We start from the raw sequence: 19,858 nt of genomic DNA on the forward strand, positions 1-19,858 counted from the left end.
GCAACAACAATTGTAATATCTGATATGTTATCATACCGGTTCATTGTTTCCGCTCTTTGCCATCGGCAACTGTTATTCCCCGTCGGTTGTTATCTAAGTAAGTAAAAGAACACGTCGATTATCAAAATGGCGTCCACGGAAACCAGCATTTCACAATGTTATGGTAACAGACTTACCGACGATGTTTACGTTCTTTTCTAATCACGTTGCGATTTATGCTAGTGGTATTTATAATTTTAATCAAAAGCGCGTGTCATTGCAGTGTCCTACAGTTACGCAGAAATTAATTATTTTTCAAACCGAAGAACGCAGAACGATCACAAATTTCAATCTTTATAACGATCAAAATGATTAAATCAAACAATTATCTCTGTGATTTCCAATCGTTTTACTGTTAAAATTGGGCAGCGTTAATTGCCATTTTATCTCTACGACAGCGTCATCAGAGATACTGTCGGATTATGTTTACAAGTACGGTGATAAAAATGCTAAATATCTGTGCAAAGAAAGACGGTTATCGTTGGCAACTATTTCATAAAATATATTCAAATATAAAATTAAAACTAATCGTTTACGACTTGAGACGTATATTTTTCGTAGCTTCGAAAATATTAAATATTCTGTCCAACAACATTATATGTGTATTTAAAATTCAGATATAATCCTCCGTTTAATTGGCAAATAATTGCGATTACTTGCAAGGAAGTACAGCAGCGCCCCTATTGATTTTGTTACTCAACAACAAGAGGTGAATTTTTATCTTCTTCATTTTTCAAAATACAGGCTTTATCCACTCTCTAAGAAAAATAATTTATATTTATAATACACTTGAAATTCATTACCGTTGTCTTTTTTTTTTCTCTCCCTTGTCTCTGTTTCGAACTTCCATTTATTATCTCTCTTCTTCGTGGAATGGTTACGCACTCATTCTCTTTCTTGCACGCGCACCCGCCTAGCGTGGCGTTTCGGTAGCTATAAAAGGGGCCGCCTTGGTCGTAATGCGCATTATACGTTGCGTCGGTGTGGTGAGTGAATGAGCTTGCGCATTATTTTTTAACCGACAAAAGTAAAGTAACAGGAGGAGATAATTAACAACAGTGCGATTCTGTCTATCGATTCGTGCGTTTCACTTGGGATCCATACGAAAGTACGTACAATCTAGTACGAGACGAACATAACCAAGAAAATTAAGAGAAGTCAAGGAGACGTAACGCCGCGAGGTGCGTTTCGTTGTGTGCGCCGTTGTGTAATCGTGTTTATTATTTCTGGCGGTAAAAGTGGCCACTTCGATTCATCTGTGGTCAAACTTGGATCGAATTAAGAACGATTACTGAAGAAATACAGGTGGCAGAGAATCTAGCGGAGGTTACAGTACGTACTCGGTTGACATTTAACCATCACTTTCCATTGTGCCCTTATTTCGATGGAATGATATACCATCGCGTCGAAGACGAATCGAATGATCAGAGAAAGAAGTCACGCGGCGAAAAGCAAGAACAAGACTAGAGAAGCCAACGAGAGTGAACGAAAGAGATCTCCCAAGGAGTAGGACGCATAGTCTGACGACCGTCATCGTGTATTTATCGTCGTAGGTTTGATCACGGTTCTCTTGTCCCCGCATTGCGGCGATATGAAATAACAAGAGGCTTGATTTGATAGACAAAACCGGCGGCAGTAGAGGCGACGACCGTCTGATTCGTAGCGTCCGTACTCAGTCCTCAGTGTAGGCTAGTCGGTCGCTCAGTAGTTGTTCCGACGATTTTTTCCAAATATTTTTTCATCTACCAGTCTTTCTTCGAACAAAAACATTCCACATATCTCGACAGACAATTAGTACGCGAAAGTTGTTATTGAATTGGTGAACGATATACCCGAGAATAGTTACGTTTTCGAGGCTGTACTCGCACGCGGAGAGGTTATCTTCGTGTAAACAGATCGCGCGCGAAGAAATATAGCATCGGTGCACGTTAAATATTAACAATTCTCATCGTTTGTCGATAACGATAAATAAATCAGAGAAAGCGTAATCGTCGAGGGAGACACAGAAATCTGGGAGACGTTAAGTTATTTCGAAAGATTTTGACCAGCAAAGTGATCTACGTACAAAACGCACAAACATGGCGGCTAATATGAGCATGGAGAATTGCACCGACACCGCTGGATATTTTTATGAAATTGTTACGGAGGATATGTGGACGTCTTGGGACGCCACGATGGAATATTTCCAGTACACCCCGTGGCTGTTTTCCCTGCTAGGCAGCACCGTGATCGGACTAACCGGCATCTTCCCTCTTTGGATCATCCCTATCGGAGAAGGTGTCGATTTAAAAACAGGAGGTAATACATTTGTTTAATCTTAATGTTAACTTAAAGTTGCCACTTAAAGATCTCCCTTGTTATCGTGTTGTGTTTCTTATCAGCTTATACAGTATAGTATTTTTAGCTTGGTGAGATTCCTTACCTCGCCAAGGGAGGTTATGTGTATATTTTCACCATTGAGCTCTATCCTAACTGGAGTATGAACTGCGAGAGAGAAGCCGGTCGGAGAAAGATGCAAGATGAGTGATTCCGGTGGTACTATCCTATAGCAAATGTATGTGTGGAGGGAGAACAGACTCCTCTTTGTTTGAATTTCGCGGCACTCTAGGAATTATTTACAGATTAATTATGTACAGATTTGAACTTTATTTCAACATTTATAATAATGACATAATAATGAAATAGTACATAATTTACATACCAGAATTTAGATCATACACATATATACAATTTGGTATAGAGCTAAATTTTATTATTTTTCACAATTCAATTTATATTGTATTTATCCATATTTATGCGGAAAAGAATCTGAAAGTAACTCACTCGACAATGCTCAGCGATGTTCGGGTAGGTTATGTTACGGCGTACGTTTGTTTCCCCTCTACAAATAAATTTGCTATAGGATAATACCGGAACCACCCATTTTGCATTTCTCTCGGACCTCCGTCGCCTCTACTTCTTCCTACAGGAGTTCACACTCCAGTTAGGATAGAGCTCAATGATTTTCACGCGCACGCGGGAAATAGTTATGATAGTTTAAAACAGGATAATCGGTTCTTTCATGGTTTTACAGTTTTTATAGTTTTCAATCGCGTATTCATCAAAAATTTACATTTCAATGGACTTGCGTAATATTTACGTTGACATTTCAGTTCAAATACCGTGCCGATAGAAGTCTTGTGTAATAGAATAGCATTCTGTACCGTGATTTCACTAGAAATCGCGGGTAAACCGAATCTGTCAAAAAACACCTCGGCTATTGCATACTTGTGCAATGTAGTTGTTACAGCCTGGAGCGAGTAACAACTTTGAGAGAATTACTGTATTTTACCTTTTTCGTTAGCAATACAAAAAAAAAAAATGGAAGGAGAGACCTTGAAATGTATTAACGAAAAAATTTGCGGTTACAAAATATCCGTCGCGATAAGAACAATTGTTCTCTCGAAACAAGTTCCATTGTCGTGTGTTTTTTTTTCATATCGTGATAAATAAACGAGATAGTAGAATTGTTCGATTGACTCGAAATTGGAGTCGACTAAGACTTTTTTTTTTTTAGCCTCGAAAATTGGTAAAATTTGTCATACTTCTCGAATAACTCTCGGTGCTAGGTCGAGATAAAAATAATGGTGCGTTGTAAATACCGGGTAGTATGCTTAAACAGAAATGCATTCGACCACGTGGAAAGGTTGTGCTGCGCATATTGTTTACTGCGTCGCTATCTACCACAGCGTGCCAACATCTTCCCTGTAAGGATATTCTCGTCTTCTATCGAGAAATATTACGCATCGTGTCAAGATTGTGTATGTCGTTCGTCGAGAGACCATCTTCGCCGTATCATTTGGCTGCATCACCCTTCCGCTGTTCTCGTTTCTTTTGCGAAGTCTGCTGCGCTGCTAACACGCAAAGTTGTTACCACGCCAATGCGAGCGAACAAGGTCGTGGAACTTGCTCTCCGTGGAACGCGTTGCAACAATGGAATTCATGGACGAACAAAAGGAAACACACATGCTGCTTTTTATAATATCAGGGTCACCGGTGGTTGAACACGATAGAGCAAGTCCACGAGCTCTATGTCACAAAATTTTACCAAAGTAATGCAATCGAATTGAAAACAGCGTTGGACGTTCATGCTCGTCGATACTATGTTGCGGTACGTGAAATCTCCAAGGTCGATTGGGTTAATTGAACGCAATGGAGAATACGAATGGAACGTCTGATACCTTCGTCAGAGGAATGTACATATGCGTGTAACATAATTTTAACGAGAACGAGAACGAACTGTGGATCATTTGCTCGACCGTTATTATTATTTTCAGTTTATTGATTCTTTGTACGGAAACGGGTTTCCTGTTTTACGCAAGGATTAGGCACAGTTGTTGTCAAACCGAACTTGATACCAAACTTTGATATTTGTTATCGCGTCGCTTGCGGTTTCGTTAATTCTTGTGCAATATGCAGGTGACTTTATTCGGGAGATAAGACGCTGACTTCGAAAGTGTTTAATCTTTAGACGAGCTACGCATCGGCTTACCGTTATGTGTAACGTATGGTAATCCGAAATCGTAGACTAGTAATTTGTGATCTTACAGAACTAACCACGTTTGCTTGTGCATTAATCATGGTTACCGATTACTTAGTAATCGTAACGATAAATTATATTTTGCCCGATTCTATCGTTGAGCCAATTTAGGCACGACGGATAGCGCGGACGAAGCTATTTAAATGGTAAATTGTATTCGAAGCACGGCAACTGAATCCGCTTTGAAACGCCTCTGCGTACTTCGACTAATTCCATTAATCCCGGGCAATTTTCATTTTTTTTTCATTTTTTTTTTTTTTTTTTTTTTTTTTTGTTAACATTTAAAATCATTATTTCGTATTTTTGAAATTAACCGATGAAAGGCGATGTGTCTGGAAAAATTCCGGGACTCGTCGCACTTGTGGTGCACTAAATTACGGTTCTGCTGGTCTATCGCATCACCGACTGTTCTGGACTGAATCCATTATCAACCTCGTTCTCTCGGCGTTCCGTCCATGAGCATCATCACGGAGATGCATTCTCCATTTCTATTTCGCTCGATTCGATCGCGTTACGTGTAAGTAAATTGGACTTTAACTTGCCGTTCGTAATCCGACAGTGCCAGCTGCACCGAAACACGCGTACAAACGGTTTCTCTAAATGCATTCGTACACGCTAACCTATCGGTTTTCTATTTTAACGTCGAATGACGCTCAAAAACATTTCGAAGCTGGTCTACGTACGAACACTTCATTTTTACATTCGACGATAGGGAACGATATGAGCATTATCGTCGTTATCATCTTCCAACATGTAATTAAATCGCGATTATCTCGATATGTAATTCGAACGAATAGAGATTAGAGATGCTTTCTTATTAAAAAGGAACGAAACAATGGAGATCGATATTATATCAATCTCGATATGGTACCGAGATATGGTATTTTTCGATAAAATCGAACCGGCATGTTGTTTGTTCGGTTACTATCTTTTTTTTTTCTGGATTGCGCAATTCTTGGTAACATGTTAAGCGTTGCATTCGCTGTATTTTTGGAAAGCGATTAGCATTAAAATTGTATAAAACTTAACAAATATTGCGATAGTCGCGAAAATATCCCCGATTGGGAATCACGGCGAGTTTTCATCGATTCGAGGTATGCAAAGACAACGCCAATTGCAGTTAATTATAGATTCGATTCCAAGATATCGTTTCTTGCAATAGTGGTACGATGTTTCGTCATGAAGGAAATAATAAAAGAACAAAGCGTGATCTAGGCTCATGTTAATGGTTCGTAGGATTCCGCACAGGGTAGGGATTGGCTAAACACGTTGATTAGCGAGGTAACGGGGCGCCGTGTTCGATCCAGTAGCAAAAATTGACTCGTTTCGCTTGATGCAACTTGAGAGCTCGTTGACGAAGATAACGCGGACTTGTCATTGGTCATGCGGCACGAGATACGCTCATTTCCTCGATGCAACTGTTTAGAAACGCAGTATCCGCGGAATACGTCCAACTGTGTTTCACAAGTCTACTACATGTTCTATTTCTATTTATTTTTTGGATTAGATCGTCAAGCAACCTTAACCTTATTCGTACAATCTCGCCCTTTTACTTCGCATACATTTTATTCTTGCTTAATTGTCAATGCGCGAAATCAGATCGGTGTGCAATCAACGTTTGTTCCGAGCGAGATGATTGGACGCTGACACGAAACTATAACGAATGTTACTCCATCGGTCGATGACAAGATACAGGGTTCAAGCAACTGTCGTTATTGCTGCGGTTATGTCGTTGATGTTTGTTCGTTGTATCGTATAGTGTCCGACTCGTGAAATAATCGTTAAAGATTACGCGCAAGTTGCGCATCATGGAAAACAGTTCGCGTAACTTAATAGCCGTCTGGCATTTTGCGATTGTAAATGAAACGGCGAAATGGTTTTTCCGTCGCTGTTAATATTTATCGGCGATGTTTCATCGTCGATTTGATTACCAACTACTTATTGTTCTCGTGGTAGAATCTCTGCGTTGCACCTGTTTCCTCGATACGCGATACTTGTAATGGCGTATAATTACGTGCTGTACACTCGGAATTTTGTCGTCTCTGTCGTAAATAAATAGTTTTAGTTACATCGAGTTTGTAACGTGTGCAACGCTTAAACTTGACCCGTTTCGCAAGAATGCAACATTTATTGATGTGACATCGATTGCGAGAGGTCGGTGCAAGGTTCGTGTAGCCGAAGAGGAAATTTATGAAAGACGAATAAACGCATCGTCTCGTAGTAAATATCTCGATACTCGAATCAAATAAATTCGCAGGGACGAGACGTTAAAAATAGAGCGATATCGTTTTTATTAACCTCCGACTGGCAGACGTTCCGAGATAAATCCGTTTATTATTCCATATATCGGCGGTGTAAATGACACGAATTAGTCGATCGAATAATTTTCTTATTATAGTTTCGAGATTTAACGATATTCGAAAAGTGATCAAGTCTACAACGTAAACAGACGAAATGACTAATCGTGAAAATATTTTATTCTCTTTTTCAGTGTACATTTTAACGAACGGAAATGTCTTGAACGACTCTCACGAGGAAATCGCCGCGAGCAACTGCTCTGTTTCTTTTAATTTCCCTGGATGTTATTGGAAGCCGAGGAAAATATTCGTAGACCGTTGATACGTTAACAGTATAACATATTCCAACGGTAGTTCCTTAATTGTCGATACATGACGCGAAGTAAATCAAATTAAACGCTCGTGGAATTCAAATTGAATCTCTTTTTCTAGGTACAGTTTTAAATATAAATATGTACTAAGTTGTTCGGTGGAGAGAGGACGAATCTATCCTTTAATCGCTACGTAAGGCGGAAATCGGACTTAGCTTTAAATTGACCTTAGAACTGGAAAGTGCACTATGCCATGTAATGCGTACAGATTCCGACTGTTCGCCGGAAGATGTTAGTGACTCAGGGTGAGTAACAGCATACGGAAAGCTGGTCCACCGATACTGTGCGATGGTAAATCATTCGAGAAGTAGAGAAGCCTCGAAGCACTCAATAATCTGTTTTACAAGAGGTGGCTCAAGTACCGTCGAGCCACTATGTTTCTTCTCGTTAACACCACGAACTCCATCTTCCATTCGATTTTTCTATTCGACTACCATTATTTAATCGATAAGGGAAACATGTTCCAGGCGAATGTTCAGTTTCTTTAATTCTTCGGGTTACGAAATACGACTCGAGTGCTGGCTAAAGATATCGGCGTGACTCGATCATTCTTTAACGTGGCCAGTGATCCTTGCGCTCGAAGAACTCAACCAACAGTGAAATTGTCAGCGTCGCGCTACACGACTTTAAATTTATCGACGCGTGGGAGAACCCTATTATCCGTGTCGATATTTTTTTTTGATTGTCGAGAATATTCGCACGAGCGAATAATGCCATTTGAAGTAGTCGATCATCTCTTTGGCATCGTACAGATTATACCGACTCGATATTTCAAACTGGGAATCCTTGTAATTGCTTACAATAACCGATTTATGATTTTGTTGCAGACGGTGCTGGCACGCTGAAAGTATTATTGAGCTTCGCAGTTGGGGGCCTGTTGGGCGACGTTTTTCTGCATTTACTACCGGAAGCATGGGGAAACAGCTCGCTGAACAAAGGTACGGAAACCTCGGCAATGAGAATCTTGTTGACAATTTCGTCGGGCGGTAATAAGGTATTAGAATCGGCGGTTTATCCTCGTTTACAATCACGTAATACAAACTGTCAACGGCAATCTTTTGCAATTAGTCGAAGCATGACTGAGACAGATACGAGGATGAATCAGATGCGTTTCCGCGGGAGTGAACTTTGAGGGAAATTCCACCCATTTGTTTTCCTCCTTTGAAATTCTCGGAAAATTTCTCAAGTTATCAGACATTGCACGCGGGAATTTCGAAGTAACAATTTGTCGACCAAGGTTTATCGAACGCTTGCAAACACACGGAAGGTTAATGTATCGATCTTAAACTTTTGAACGTTGAGTGTGTAAATCACATCGTTTAGAATGCCTGAAAACTTGTAATAAGTTTATATTTCAATGACAAAACAATTGGGTAACTGGTGTAAATAACGAAACGCGAATTGTGACCTTGTAAACAAGCAGTGTTTAGACACTATTGTTTAAACAGTCGATGAATCATCGTTTATCGCGCAACGTTTCGACAGGAGAAACCATCTCGGGGAAAACCACGGGTCAAAGATCACGGTTTCCTCCCCTATCGGTGTCGCATAGATCACCGTTTCTCACAGCAAGATATCCGCAGGCTCCTGGGAATCCACGCTGTGGACGCGGTTACACCGGGCAAACATCGACACGATCGAACTCCTTTTTGATCGAATTCTATGTATCTAAATTGCCTATCATTTAAGCCAGACGGCAATTCATGGTATTAGATCTATGCTAAGCGAGACTTGAAGCGATCGTCTACCTTCGTCGTGCGCTTTGTGAACGGCCAAGCGACGGACGCAAACCCCTATTGTGCTTCAGTTGCCGATTTCAATTGGCCGCTGTCCTCTCCTAAATTAAACCGACTCGATCCTAGTCCACGTACGATTTCCGAGTCACCCCTCCCACAGTCGAATCGTTCATTGCCTCGGAAACAGCTGTCGGAGCGATTCGAACATCATCGAAGTACAGATAATAATCGTAACAATGTAAAATTGAATTATTTCAGTTACGGACAGCGGCCATCCGTCGATGGCGTGTGGTTTCTGGGTGCTCGGTGGTTTTTTAGTATTCGTCATAGTAGAGAAACTCTTCAACATCGAGAGGGAATCCGAAGCCGAGGACGAGTCTGCGATAACGGATGAGCAGGACGATAGCGAAAACACAGGCATGGAAACGGAGAAAGAAATGGAGAATAACAATTGCATCACATTAATTGGGAGCAAACCACAGAACGGGTTTTCGAAACGTTACACCGACACGGATTTGTCCAATGTCATCAACGAGGTAATTTGTACATTCCAGAAACGAAGTATCATAAAAATCTTTCGCGTGCCAACTATTTATACGGTGAAATATTTTTGTCGATTTAGACCTTTTTGGAGAAGCAGAACGGATACTCCCGACTACCGAACGGTTACAAAGACGCACGTAACAAGAACTGTTTCGTCGATAATGGCATCAAGCAACTGATCTGCAACGAATTCTCAAGTAGCCATGGAGGTCTGTCGATAGACGAAGCGAAAAATTGCTTGAAGAACCGATCGAAAGTGAACGGGTTCTCCGACGAATTGTCAAGCGCGACTGATATTTCCGCTAATAAAAGGACTGTCACGAAGGAAAAATCAAAGCATATAACCGGATATCTGAATCTGATCGCAAATATCATCGACAACTTCACCCACGGATTAGCCGTTGGTGGTTCTTTCCTCGTGTCTCTCCGTTTAGGAATACTCACCACTTTCGCTATTCTCATACACGAGATACCTCACGAAGTCGGGGATTTTGCTATTTTGTTACGCAGTGGATTTAACAGATGGGATGCTGCGCGGGCGCAGCTTATCACTGCTAGCGGTGGTATTTTTGGAGCCATGTCCGCGGTGTTCTTTTCCGGTGGCGAAGTAGGTGGGTAGCATCCGTCGTTTTGTTCATAAATTATGCGTAACAATCACGGGAGACATTTCTGATTAATAATTATTTTTATTTTTAGGTGCGAAGACGAGTTGGATATTACCATTCACAGCAGGTGGCTTTCTGCACATTGGCATGGTGACCATCTTACCTGAGCTAATAAAAGAAACTAGTCCGAAGGAATCTTTGAAACAAACCGCCTCGTTACTCTTAGGTATCGTAGTGATGGTGGTTTTAACGATTTTTTGCGACTAGGATTATTTCGTTTTTCAAGTAGAATTAGGTTCAGAGTTTGCCATAAGAAAGGAAATTATTTCATTTAATACTTATTGCTCAATAGAGATGGGTCTACGTGTAGAGACAGCGGAGAAACGAGGAACGACGATTGGTAACTGATTAAAAACACAAACACGTATTATGTAACGTGTTATATTGAATCTAGTTTTAAACGAAAGTCTGTAGTTTGTTTATTTTTGCAAGATTACGGCTGAATCGTTATTTTTTCACTCGGTCTAACGCGTTTTCGATCGTCGATCTTTTGTCGTGGTAAATAGTTAATGTTTCTCTGATAGTCGAATCATAAAAACAAGACAAAAGCAGTAACAAATAATGAGGAAGTATTTGTACGAATTACTTTTATATTTTTCGATTATTTATCGAGGAATCGTATTATTGGCATTTTTGAGATTATCGATTTATATTAATACTTTAAGAGATATTGTTAGAAACCTGATATAGTTTATACACGAATGTACGTATGTTCCTCGGTAAGATATCGGTGAACGAGTTGTTTGCGAGAGACGCCATTTTGTTTCCGAAGATGTCGACGCACTTAAAACGTTGCCTAAAAATTACATCTACGAAACCAGTATTGACGTATGACTTTCACGTTGTAAAACGAATAATCATGTATGTACATAATGTCTATGCTTCCTTGTTTACTTTAAAAAAAAAAACATTGTAATTGAAGCGTATTTCCGAATGCAAATATCAGTTTATTTGACATGTGCACATCGACAAATGTATATTTTAAGTTCCTACAGGTAATTGTAAATAAGACATCAAATTTATCCATTCTATAGTGGAACCAAAAAAAATATGTTAGCACCAATAAAGAAACAAAATTTATAGGTTAGGTTACCAAAAGAAAATAATAATAATTTGCAGAAACACTGTTTAAAACGTGTGTAAATTCGATCGGTAAATATAAAGCCGATATAATTATCAAACTTGCGAGGGTAAGTAAAATTGAGACATTTTAGAAATGTTGCGCGATTACGGATTAGTTGAGACAGTGGCGTGAAAGAGTCTATCTGTTTTCTCCCATAGGCTCATGTATCTTTTTACAAGTGCATGTTTTACAAGTCACACAAAAAACAAACATAATCCTTGTACTTAAAAGAAAACAAGGTATTCTTTCATCGTAAAAAAATACACTTGGTACATGAGCATCATTTTCAATCACATGTAAATAGAAGTCTTTAAACTTATGAAGCTGATTTAATCAGCGACTTGGCGAGTATATTTTTTATGAACTATGACTACACGAGCAGATTGTTCATATGTAATAATTATAATTTGTAAATAAAGTATGTTATTCTGTAACAATTGGTATCCTGGTATCACATTTTTACAAAATAATAAGAAGTATGAACAATACAAAATAATTTATCAAAACAATGACATCTTAAAACACAAGAAATGTAACAATTATTTACTATATAAGTATGGACAGGTAACTTAAATGTCTTACATGCTATACGTATGATTAATATACATCCATTCTTTTATAGTATGTTATTCATCCATTCGTCACGAAATCGACCTCACTCTTTAATCTATTTACAAATGACTAAGTACCGTTTCTATCAAATAACAATTATCTTTGCAGCAATTTCGTTACTCATCTAAAAAATAACAATATTGTTTATCAACTGTAGATTCGGTAACAATTTTCATAAAATATTAAGGAGGAAATGTCCCATTAGACAGAAAACTTTATACGATTATAACTTTGCGACATAAATTAAATTAGTGCACTTTCTTCCCCGCGAATGTTTCAGTTCAATTATACTCTTTTGTACCTACAATTCGTCGCGAAGTATTTCGGTAACTGTTGTTTGTAATTTTTCAATTAATAGGGTAAGATTTTTCAAAATATCACTTTCATCTTCTTTGATAGCAGGATCGGAGCTCTGATAAAATTTTAATAAATGTTGTATAATAAGTAGTAACGTTTCTTTGTTTTTTTTAAAGTGATGATTACAGACAGGAACAACAATGATCATACTTTCGGTGATGGTCTCTAGGAAGTTATAATTCTCGGTTTTAAACTGATTACTGAGTTCCTCTTTGAAGCTTTTTATCATTAAATTGCTTAAATGCTTACAGTAACCATACGTTAATAGTTTTTGTTCGACATCCGCAGCCGCGTATGCTTTTGTTTTCAGCTGTAACTGTTCGGGATCTGTGATCTCTTGTAAATTTTGTCTCTCTGTGATCAGATCACTGATCAATTGCATTACTCTCACTTGCACTTGCAACTGATCGTCCGTTAGAATTTTCCCGAATATTTCCACGCCACCGTGATCGATCCAAACTTTTTGCGCTGCTGGAAATTGTCTGATTAAGGCACCCAGAGCAAACAGACATTTCGACTTCACCTCCAGTTTAGTACTGGTAGACAATATATGCAAAAGTTTTTCGACAAAGTCGTTTTCCAATGCTTTAAGTTGGACATTAGGATTAGACTGAACAGCTGCACCCAGAAGTCGTAACGCTTCAGCCTTTATTTCATTGTTTGTTGCATTGAGACAAGGAGATATAACTTTACTCATACTGTAATTGAAAAAGTATAATAAAAATTTGTACACAAGTTTATTTAAAAAAAATTATTATTATACATACCCTTGCATATCTGTAAATACTTTAGCATGATCAATATGGTGAACTAAGTATTCCAAATTATATAGAATATTTAAAACTTCTTCCACTTCTAAAACTGTTAAAGTTCCCATAGTAATTGCATTACTATGCGTTTGAAATTTCTGTAAATAATTACTTAGTAACTCAGAGTCTAATGTAATGTTAACATCTAACATTTTGAGCTCATTTTTCAAAGTATCATAATCTCGAAACTTTTGCTTTATTTGTTGAACATGCTCATCCTGGAAATATAAATGATATAGAAACAGAAGATTTTTTTATATACCAAGAATCCTATGAAAATAAGAAATGATTACATTTAATTTTGGCGGTGTCTTTGTATCACCTTGTTTAATTTTTTTTAATCTGGCTTTTAGTTCTTCTATTGGAGAGTCAAACAAGTCAGATTTTTCAGTGGCTATAGAAGAATCATGGTCTTCTGTCACTGCCATATCAGGATGTAATGTCAACGAATTTGAAATAGAGTGACTAGAACTCTCATTAGAACTTTTTTTTTCTGCATCTTTGTTGTCCATTAATTTAACTTCTGTTACTCCAGTTCGAAAATTGTGCCTTACATGTGATCCTGCTGGTATAGGAGTACCTAAGAAAAGATGGAATATAACATTAATACATGAATCCATTAGCACCTTTAATTCAAATTCTGAATAAGTCACTGTTCTATATCATTTATGCCACGTTTTAATATATTCAGCATATTTTCAATAATAATGAATTAAAAATATTTATAACATCATTTTATACTAACAGTTATCATGCGTTTAAGTACAGAGTATATAATAACAGAAAAACGGCGATCAGTTTTCGCGAAGAAACGCGACGTCAAATTTTACTGACGTGGTCTTACGGACAGCACATTAGTTGCGTAAAAAATAGTCCTAAAAACGTAAGTATACACAACGTTAAATGAACGTTCACTCACCTTTGTTTATAGATTGCCATTCTCGGGTTGGTACAAATTTAGTCTCGTTTTTTTCGTTGTTGCCCAAAATTACCGGTAACAAATATAAACAAGTTAGAATAATCATATTGGCCCGCATTCTGACGAGTTCCTGTCGTTGACCGAAGGTTACAGCTTATTTAGAGATATGTTGCTGTTTTTTTTTGGTGAAATTACTTGAATTTTATAATGTATCTATGTCAACCGTGTCGGGGCATTGCTCAATTTTTTTTTATAAAACTCTTTCGTCACGCCTTTGTTCCATTAAAGTATTATTCACGTGTTGCGCCCGATATTTATGCAGTCAACAGCAGTCAATGTGTCGATGTTCGTGAGTGTCGCGAGTGGGGTTCCGTGGGGGGTACCGTGGATTGGTATAGCCATCTCCCGGTCAAAGGGACGAACTAATTTTTGAATCTTCAGCCAAAGTTTGTAGTAAAATTAGTTTCTATTCTTGATGCTAGATGGCGAGTGATCTAGTACACCAGTGGCACCATCGGTGGAAAAACGTCCAAGTTTTTCGTGAAGATAGTTCCCACCGATTCTGTAAGATGGCGCCATCGAAAGATTTTAATCAATTTTTCTTTCTTTCTTTATAAATGCATAATTAATAGGATTCCTTGGTTTATAACACTCCAATAAAGTGTTAATATATCCAATTTATCATTCTTATAATTAATTACTTAATTCAGCAGTAATTATCGATCTTTTGATTAGTGGCATCATCCAGCAGAAACAATCGGAACTATTTTCACTACAAACTTGGGCGTTTTCCCACCGATGACGCTGATCGAAAATTTTATAGTGCTACAGAGCTACTTTGATACCATTTGTTGGTCCATGAAACGCACTCTAGGTTCTTGATGCAATGTTGTCAAGCTTCTTATTCAATTTGTGTTATTATTCATTAATATATTTTTAAATGATGACTAAACAATTATACGATGAATACAAAAAATATCTCTGAACTTTTATCTGCCAATCTTGTGTAGTGCTTGCTCACAGATCCATATCGTTTCTGACATTTTTAACTGTATAAATATATAAAGATAACTCTTGATTGTACGTCTATTGTTTAATATTTTAAGAAATAGAAAGTAATTGTTTTCTTAGTATTTCACGATTAAATTGATTTCTTCAACAGTTTATAAAACAAAAAATTCCCTATATTGATATTAAACTGATTAACGAATATATATTTACATTCATGTAGAAGTAATTTATATACCTAAATTTTTATTTTATTTAATGACTCTTAAAATGATTGCGTAAAAGGAATCACGAAGGACTCTGTACTGGTCACGTTTATTTTCTATTTGATTCGCTTCGTAAGTGGTGTAATGAACAGGGGTAAGATACCCCTCGTAAAGTACTCAATGGTGATTCTCGATATTAAAGACGGCAACGTCGCTTACAAGATCCGAGAGCGTATCGACCAATCAAAGAAGAGAACGTATTCTAGGCGCGCAAGGCCGAGTACGCGAAACTCATTTGCTACGCGTTCGTCTAGCACGTGCGACCACTGTTCTTTCGCGCAGTGACCGTTGTGCGCGCGGCGTCTTTAGCTTCTCCACTTTCGTTCGGCACGCACACTCCATCGGGTTCCGTCTACACGTCCGCTAACGAGAATCCTTTAATATCAAGTCGATCGCCATGGCAGAGGAGTATCTCTACGGTAAATATCAGAAGTCGCGATATCGTAATCGTGATGGCTGCTTTATTTTGTGCCGCACGCGAATACTTTCGTCATTGTTGGCCATTAGACGCGAGCGGTACTATGGTCGGGACGCCGGCTGGCTTTCGGCCATTGTGACGAATCCCCATTGTCCCTTGAGCTAACGAATTCGCGTTTTTTATCCAACTATAATGCAACGGCAAGCATTTATTATATTTCGTGTGCGTACTCTTGTGATTTGTGTGTCCAGGAATCACTCTCGAAGGACCCAATTGCAGCGAGGTATGGGATCCGGAGCACAAGAATGATGACGCAGACGGCACGAACCAACATTTCGGAGCCGATCAGAAGCTTATTATAAAAATGGTAAGTCGAAGATATCGAGGAGAAACATCAAGTTGCTTTGTACTTTGTCGTTTTTCGACGCGCCCCAGGCATCGAATTTCACGTACTCTTTTGTTACGAGAGGCGGATTCACGTTAACGCGCGATTTCATCGGTAACGGTCTTTCCATTCGATCCAAGACATAAACGTTTTGCTACGCTGTTGCTACGGATTCTCTGATTTTCCGAACAGTTTACCGTACCTTTGTTATTGTATAAGAATAGACGACAAATAGTTGGCGTCACTGGTAATCTCGATTTTTTGTCCGCTATCATCAACACTTCATAGATTTGCGCGCGAATGTTTAACTGCTATATAAAAGTAACGAATTGGAGATTATCGTAACCTTTAACTTTTTAATTTCGCTAATTGATCTAACCCTATTCAATCTTCGAATCTTCGAGAAAACAAAAACATGTTCCATCAAAGTTAAGAACGTCTGTATACACATCGATAACGCATTGTATTCCGATTTTGTGTAATTATTAGAACGTTTACAAATTTATATAAATTGAATGCGTTTGTTACAACGTCATATCAAATAGATACTTTTAGTGCTACTTCTGTTTTGTAAGCTGCAGAAATTTTATGCATAAGTGTAATTAAATATAATGTCTAGGAATGAACTTAAATAAAGTGAACAATTTATGATGTTCAACTATTTACTTTAATAATTATATGCATATACATTTTACAGAAGATTTAATATAATAGTTTATTTGTTGATAGAAATATCTAGTTTCAACTGTTTTACAAGTGTCAATTTTTTATAGGCACTTTTAGGTCCAGAGGCTAAACCTGGGGAGCTTAACGTACTACAGGTAGAAGCAATGGGGTTAAAGGGACCAATTAAAACACCAATCGCTCTGCTGGAAATGGGAAAGACAGCACAGATTATTCTGGATCTCAGTTTTCCCGACCCTCCTGTTACGTTCACTTTGGTTAAAGGCAGTGGTCCTGTTCACATAGTAGGGCACAATCTTCTTGGTAAGAACTTATTATATTATACATTACCATTAACTTATTTATATGAATGAGAGATAGTGTGATCAGAAATATTGCTAACATTTTACTCTACTTTGTAACAATTACTAAGCATGTTAATTTAATAACATTCTTTTTTACTTAAAGTATTAAATTATATCGCGAATAACGATTGTTCGGAAAAGGGCGATAATTACAGCTGGGCGCCTTTTAACATAATTTACAATAGATTACAATCAATTTTTGTACAAGTTTAAAATGCAATTGTAAAAGAACTTTGATACACGAGACGTTTTCAAAAAATACATATCATACTTCCATTATCTTGGATTATACACAAAGCATTCGATTCTCCCATTCGATACACTTTCATATGTTTATGTGTTAATGCATTTTAATGATTAAAAATGTGATTATGAGATAATTATTCGTTGACAGAATTAGTCTATAATGTTTTCAAATTATTTACGTAATATATTTTCTTAGGAAAATCGCAACATATTGTAATGTACAATTAAGTGATTTCATATTAACTTTAATATTTTAGGGACACACATGGAAGAGTTCGACGATATGGACGATGAAATGGAAGAAGAGAACATCGACGACGATGACGATGATAAGGTATAAGCTACTTTTTAATTACTTGGAATAAGTTTAATAGTTGCATGCAATTTTGTACATGTACATATTAAAAGTTCGTTAAAACTGAGGAAAAGATTGTATTCCTAACTGACATTCTGATTACGTTATACAAAAAAGCATGTAAGACTTCAAACAAAAGAATTATGCAGAATATTTTCGATGAAAATTATCTCCAGACATACAAGTAGTCTCATTTCAAACAAATAATTCTTATTACACTTTTATTATGTATGTTGTCGGAAGCAATAGTATTACATTTTCTATATACAAGGAATACGAATTTCAGGCACTGCAAAAGAAACGAAAGCATTCTGCAGAGGGTAAAAAAAATGGTACGAAGCGTGCCAGGATGGATGAAGCTGTAGACAAATAGAATGTTAATATTAAAATACTACTATTTAAACGTTCCCCAAAAATGATTTTATCGAGAATATTTTAAACTCGCGTTATTTTAATATGATTTAGGGAGGGAGGGCTCTGAAGATTCCCTAAGGAATAAATGAAAGTCGTGGATATACTTTCTGCGTTTGTGTTCTCATTCCATGTGTCTGTTTGGTTTTTTTTGCATAATAAATCATCCCATTTTGAAACAGTTGCTTTTATTCTTTACTCATCTTGTTTCCTCTTTTTCCATTTCTGTCTTTGAACAGTACTTTCAAGATTACAGGAAGGGAGTTACGTTAGAATGTCAGTAATACAATCTTTGGCGGTAAATAAAATAATAGTTCAGTTTTTATAGTTACATTTCTATTTATTTCAATATGTTAGGAACCAGACGTCGAGGAAGATGATGAAGATGAACCCAAGAAGAAGAATGCCAAATTAACAACTGCAGCCAAATACAAAAATCAAGCTAATAAGAACAAGAAAAAATAAGCACGAGCCTTAATACTATGGAAACACAAAAAACTTTTAAGTTAGGCTAATAAGCGTAAGTCCATCATTATCATCCGCATTTGCGCGAATTTAGTATCGTTTCATCAGATTATCAGACGACATATGTTGCCTTTCACGTTTTTACGACACAACTGGACCAATGAACCACTATAGGATGTTAAGCTTGTATAGTTTGAATGAAATATCGTTTTATTGATTCGTGGACAATACGTTACAATCGATTGACATAATATTATATTTAACATAAAAGATAAGCAATACTTTGAGTTGACTTTAAATGTATTAACAAGGTCTGTTTATGTGTACATTTTTCGAAATGCCTTAGAGGAATGACCCTTAAATCGTATTAGCTAAACTCTACGGGATATTAAGAATGTGAATCGAAAATTATTTTTTTGACAAAATTTTATGGAGCTGAAAGGTCAGAGGGTATTCTTCCGAGAGCTGTTCGTACAGAAGAATTTGTTTTATTTTACGCGAACACAGTTTTTAAATGCGAAGAATTGTTCGGACCAGTTGTTGTCGGTAAAACCAGCGGAAAGTGCGGACGGATCTACAATGAGGTGTATTCGTATTATTTCCTTTTTGTCTTCTCCGATGCCGTGGTTCACACATCGACACTTCCAGTGATATACGAAGGTACACTATTCTAACGTAGTTATGTAAACACGATTCAAGAAACGAATTACTATGCTCCTTAAAGAAAATAATTGCGAAGATAACGTTCCAGTGTAATTTATTATTTTCGTGTGTACAAGATGGGGAAAAGGGTAATAGTCACGGAAACCCTTATACCAGAATGTTATTAATGACTAAAGACGGGAGGAAATGATAAGATCAGAATAAAATAAAAAAAAAAAAACATTTACGCGTCATCTCGATATTCATTCCATTTGATGAAAGATTACAGAAGACGGGGTTGCAGGTGTACTACACAATATGATGCTCGTACATCAATGTTATATGCAATGAAAGCATATGTAAAGCGTGTATAAAACGCGCTCATGCGATTGATAAGTAGTCTGTACACCTATTTTGTACATATACGATACAATAAAAAATTTCACAACTTTTAATCAGTATCGCACGACGTAGTGGTTATTCGAACATCCTTCCCTCATTCCCTTCCTGAAGTATCGTTTGCTATGTTATTTTATTCAATAAAAAAACTTGTATTTAAAAAGTTTAAGGGTAAGAAATATCGT

At 37.3% G+C, this 19,858-nt stretch overlaps 3 protein-coding genes across 5 annotated transcripts; 2 read left to right on the forward strand and 1 right to left on the reverse strand.

Annotated features, from left to right (window-relative positions):
• Positions 1–989: 989 nt before the first annotated feature.
• On the forward strand, positions 990–11,790 carry LOC128884309 (zinc transporter ZIP13-like). 2 transcript variants are annotated; one of them, XM_054137616.1, is made up of 5 exons: positions 990–2,337; positions 8,114–8,224; positions 9,281–9,558; positions 9,645–10,176; positions 10,262–11,790. In XM_054137616.1, exons 1-5 carry the CDS (start codon positions 2,118–2,120, stop codon positions 10,435–10,437), a joined length of 1,317 nt encoding a protein of 438 aa, XP_053993591.1. In that variant the 5' UTR covers positions 990–2,117; the 3' UTR covers positions 10,438–11,790. The 2 variants fall into 2 exon arrangements, with proteins under 2 accessions (XP_053993591.1, XP_053993599.1); XM_054137624.1 differs by lacking the exon at positions 990–2,337 and adding an exon at positions 7,385–7,531.
• A 44-nt stretch (positions 11,791–11,834) lies between these two features.
• Positions 11,835–14,539, reverse strand: LOC128884303 (nucleotide exchange factor Sil1). Its single transcript, XM_054137604.1, has 4 exons — positions 14,051–14,539; positions 13,425–13,711; positions 13,090–13,349; positions 11,835–13,020 (listed from the first exon to the last, which is right to left on the reverse strand). Exons 1-4 carry the CDS (start codon positions 14,166–14,168, stop codon positions 12,267–12,269), a joined length of 1,419 nt encoding a protein of 472 aa, XP_053993579.1. The 5' UTR covers positions 14,169–14,539; the 3' UTR covers positions 11,835–12,266.
• A 1,011-nt stretch (positions 14,540–15,550) lies between these two features.
• Positions 15,551–19,735, forward strand: LOC128884338 (nucleoplasmin-like protein). Of its 2 annotated transcripts, none has more exons than XM_054137672.1 (5): positions 15,551–15,743; positions 15,994–16,109; positions 16,901–17,114; positions 17,659–17,735; positions 18,043–18,348. In XM_054137672.1, exons 1-5 carry the CDS (start codon positions 15,722–15,724, stop codon positions 18,127–18,129), a joined length of 516 nt encoding a protein of 171 aa, XP_053993647.1. In that variant the 5' UTR covers positions 15,551–15,721; the 3' UTR covers positions 18,130–18,348. The 2 variants fall into 2 exon arrangements, with proteins under 2 accessions (XP_053993647.1, XP_053993640.1); XM_054137665.1 differs by lacking the exon at positions 18,043–18,348 and adding an exon at positions 18,525–19,735 and having other exon boundaries at positions 15,554–15,743.
• Positions 19,736–19,858: the final 123 nt, after the last annotated feature.

This window comes from Hylaeus volcanicus, chromosome 1 (genome assembly GCF_026283585.1).
Source record: "Hylaeus volcanicus isolate JK05 chromosome 1, UHH_iyHylVolc1.0_haploid, whole genome shotgun sequence".
NCBI lineage: Eukaryota > Metazoa > Arthropoda > Insecta > Hymenoptera > Colletidae > Hylaeus > Hylaeus volcanicus.

Bases quoted from the DNA above. Each gene is read 5' to 3' on its own strand.
- LOC128884303 (XM_054137604.1), bottom strand. From the start codon at position 14,168: ATGCGGGCCAATATGATTATTCTAACTTGTTTATATTTGTTACCGGTA. The intron at 13,712-14,050 runs GTGAGTGAACGT...ATCTTTTCTTAG, and splicing joins ATGGCAATCTATAAACAAAG to GTACTCCTATACCAGCAGGA. The intron at 13,350-13,424 runs GTAATCATTTCT...TTATATTTCCAG, and splicing joins AGACACCGCCAAAATTAAAT to GATGAGCATGTTCAACAAAT.
- LOC128884338 (XM_054137665.1), top strand. From the start codon at position 15,722: ATGGCAGAGGAGTATCTCTACG. The intron at 15,744-15,993 runs GTAAATATCAGA...TTGTGTGTCCAG, and splicing joins GGCAGAGGAGTATCTCTACG to GAATCACTCTCGAAGGACCC. The intron at 16,110-16,900 runs GTAAGTCGAAGA...AATTTTTTATAG, and splicing joins AGAAGCTTATTATAAAAATG to GCACTTTTAGGTCCAGAGGC.
- LOC128884309 (XM_054137616.1), top strand. From the start codon at position 2,118: ATGGCGGCTAATATGAGCATGGAGAATTGCACCGACACCGCTGGATAT. The intron at 8,225-9,280 runs GTACGGAAACCT...GAATTATTTCAG, and splicing joins AAACAGCTCGCTGAACAAAG to TTACGGACAGCGGCCATCCG. The intron at 10,177-10,261 runs GTGGGTAGCATC...TTTTATTTTTAG, and splicing joins CTTTTCCGGTGGCGAAGTAG to GTGCGAAGACGAGTTGGATA.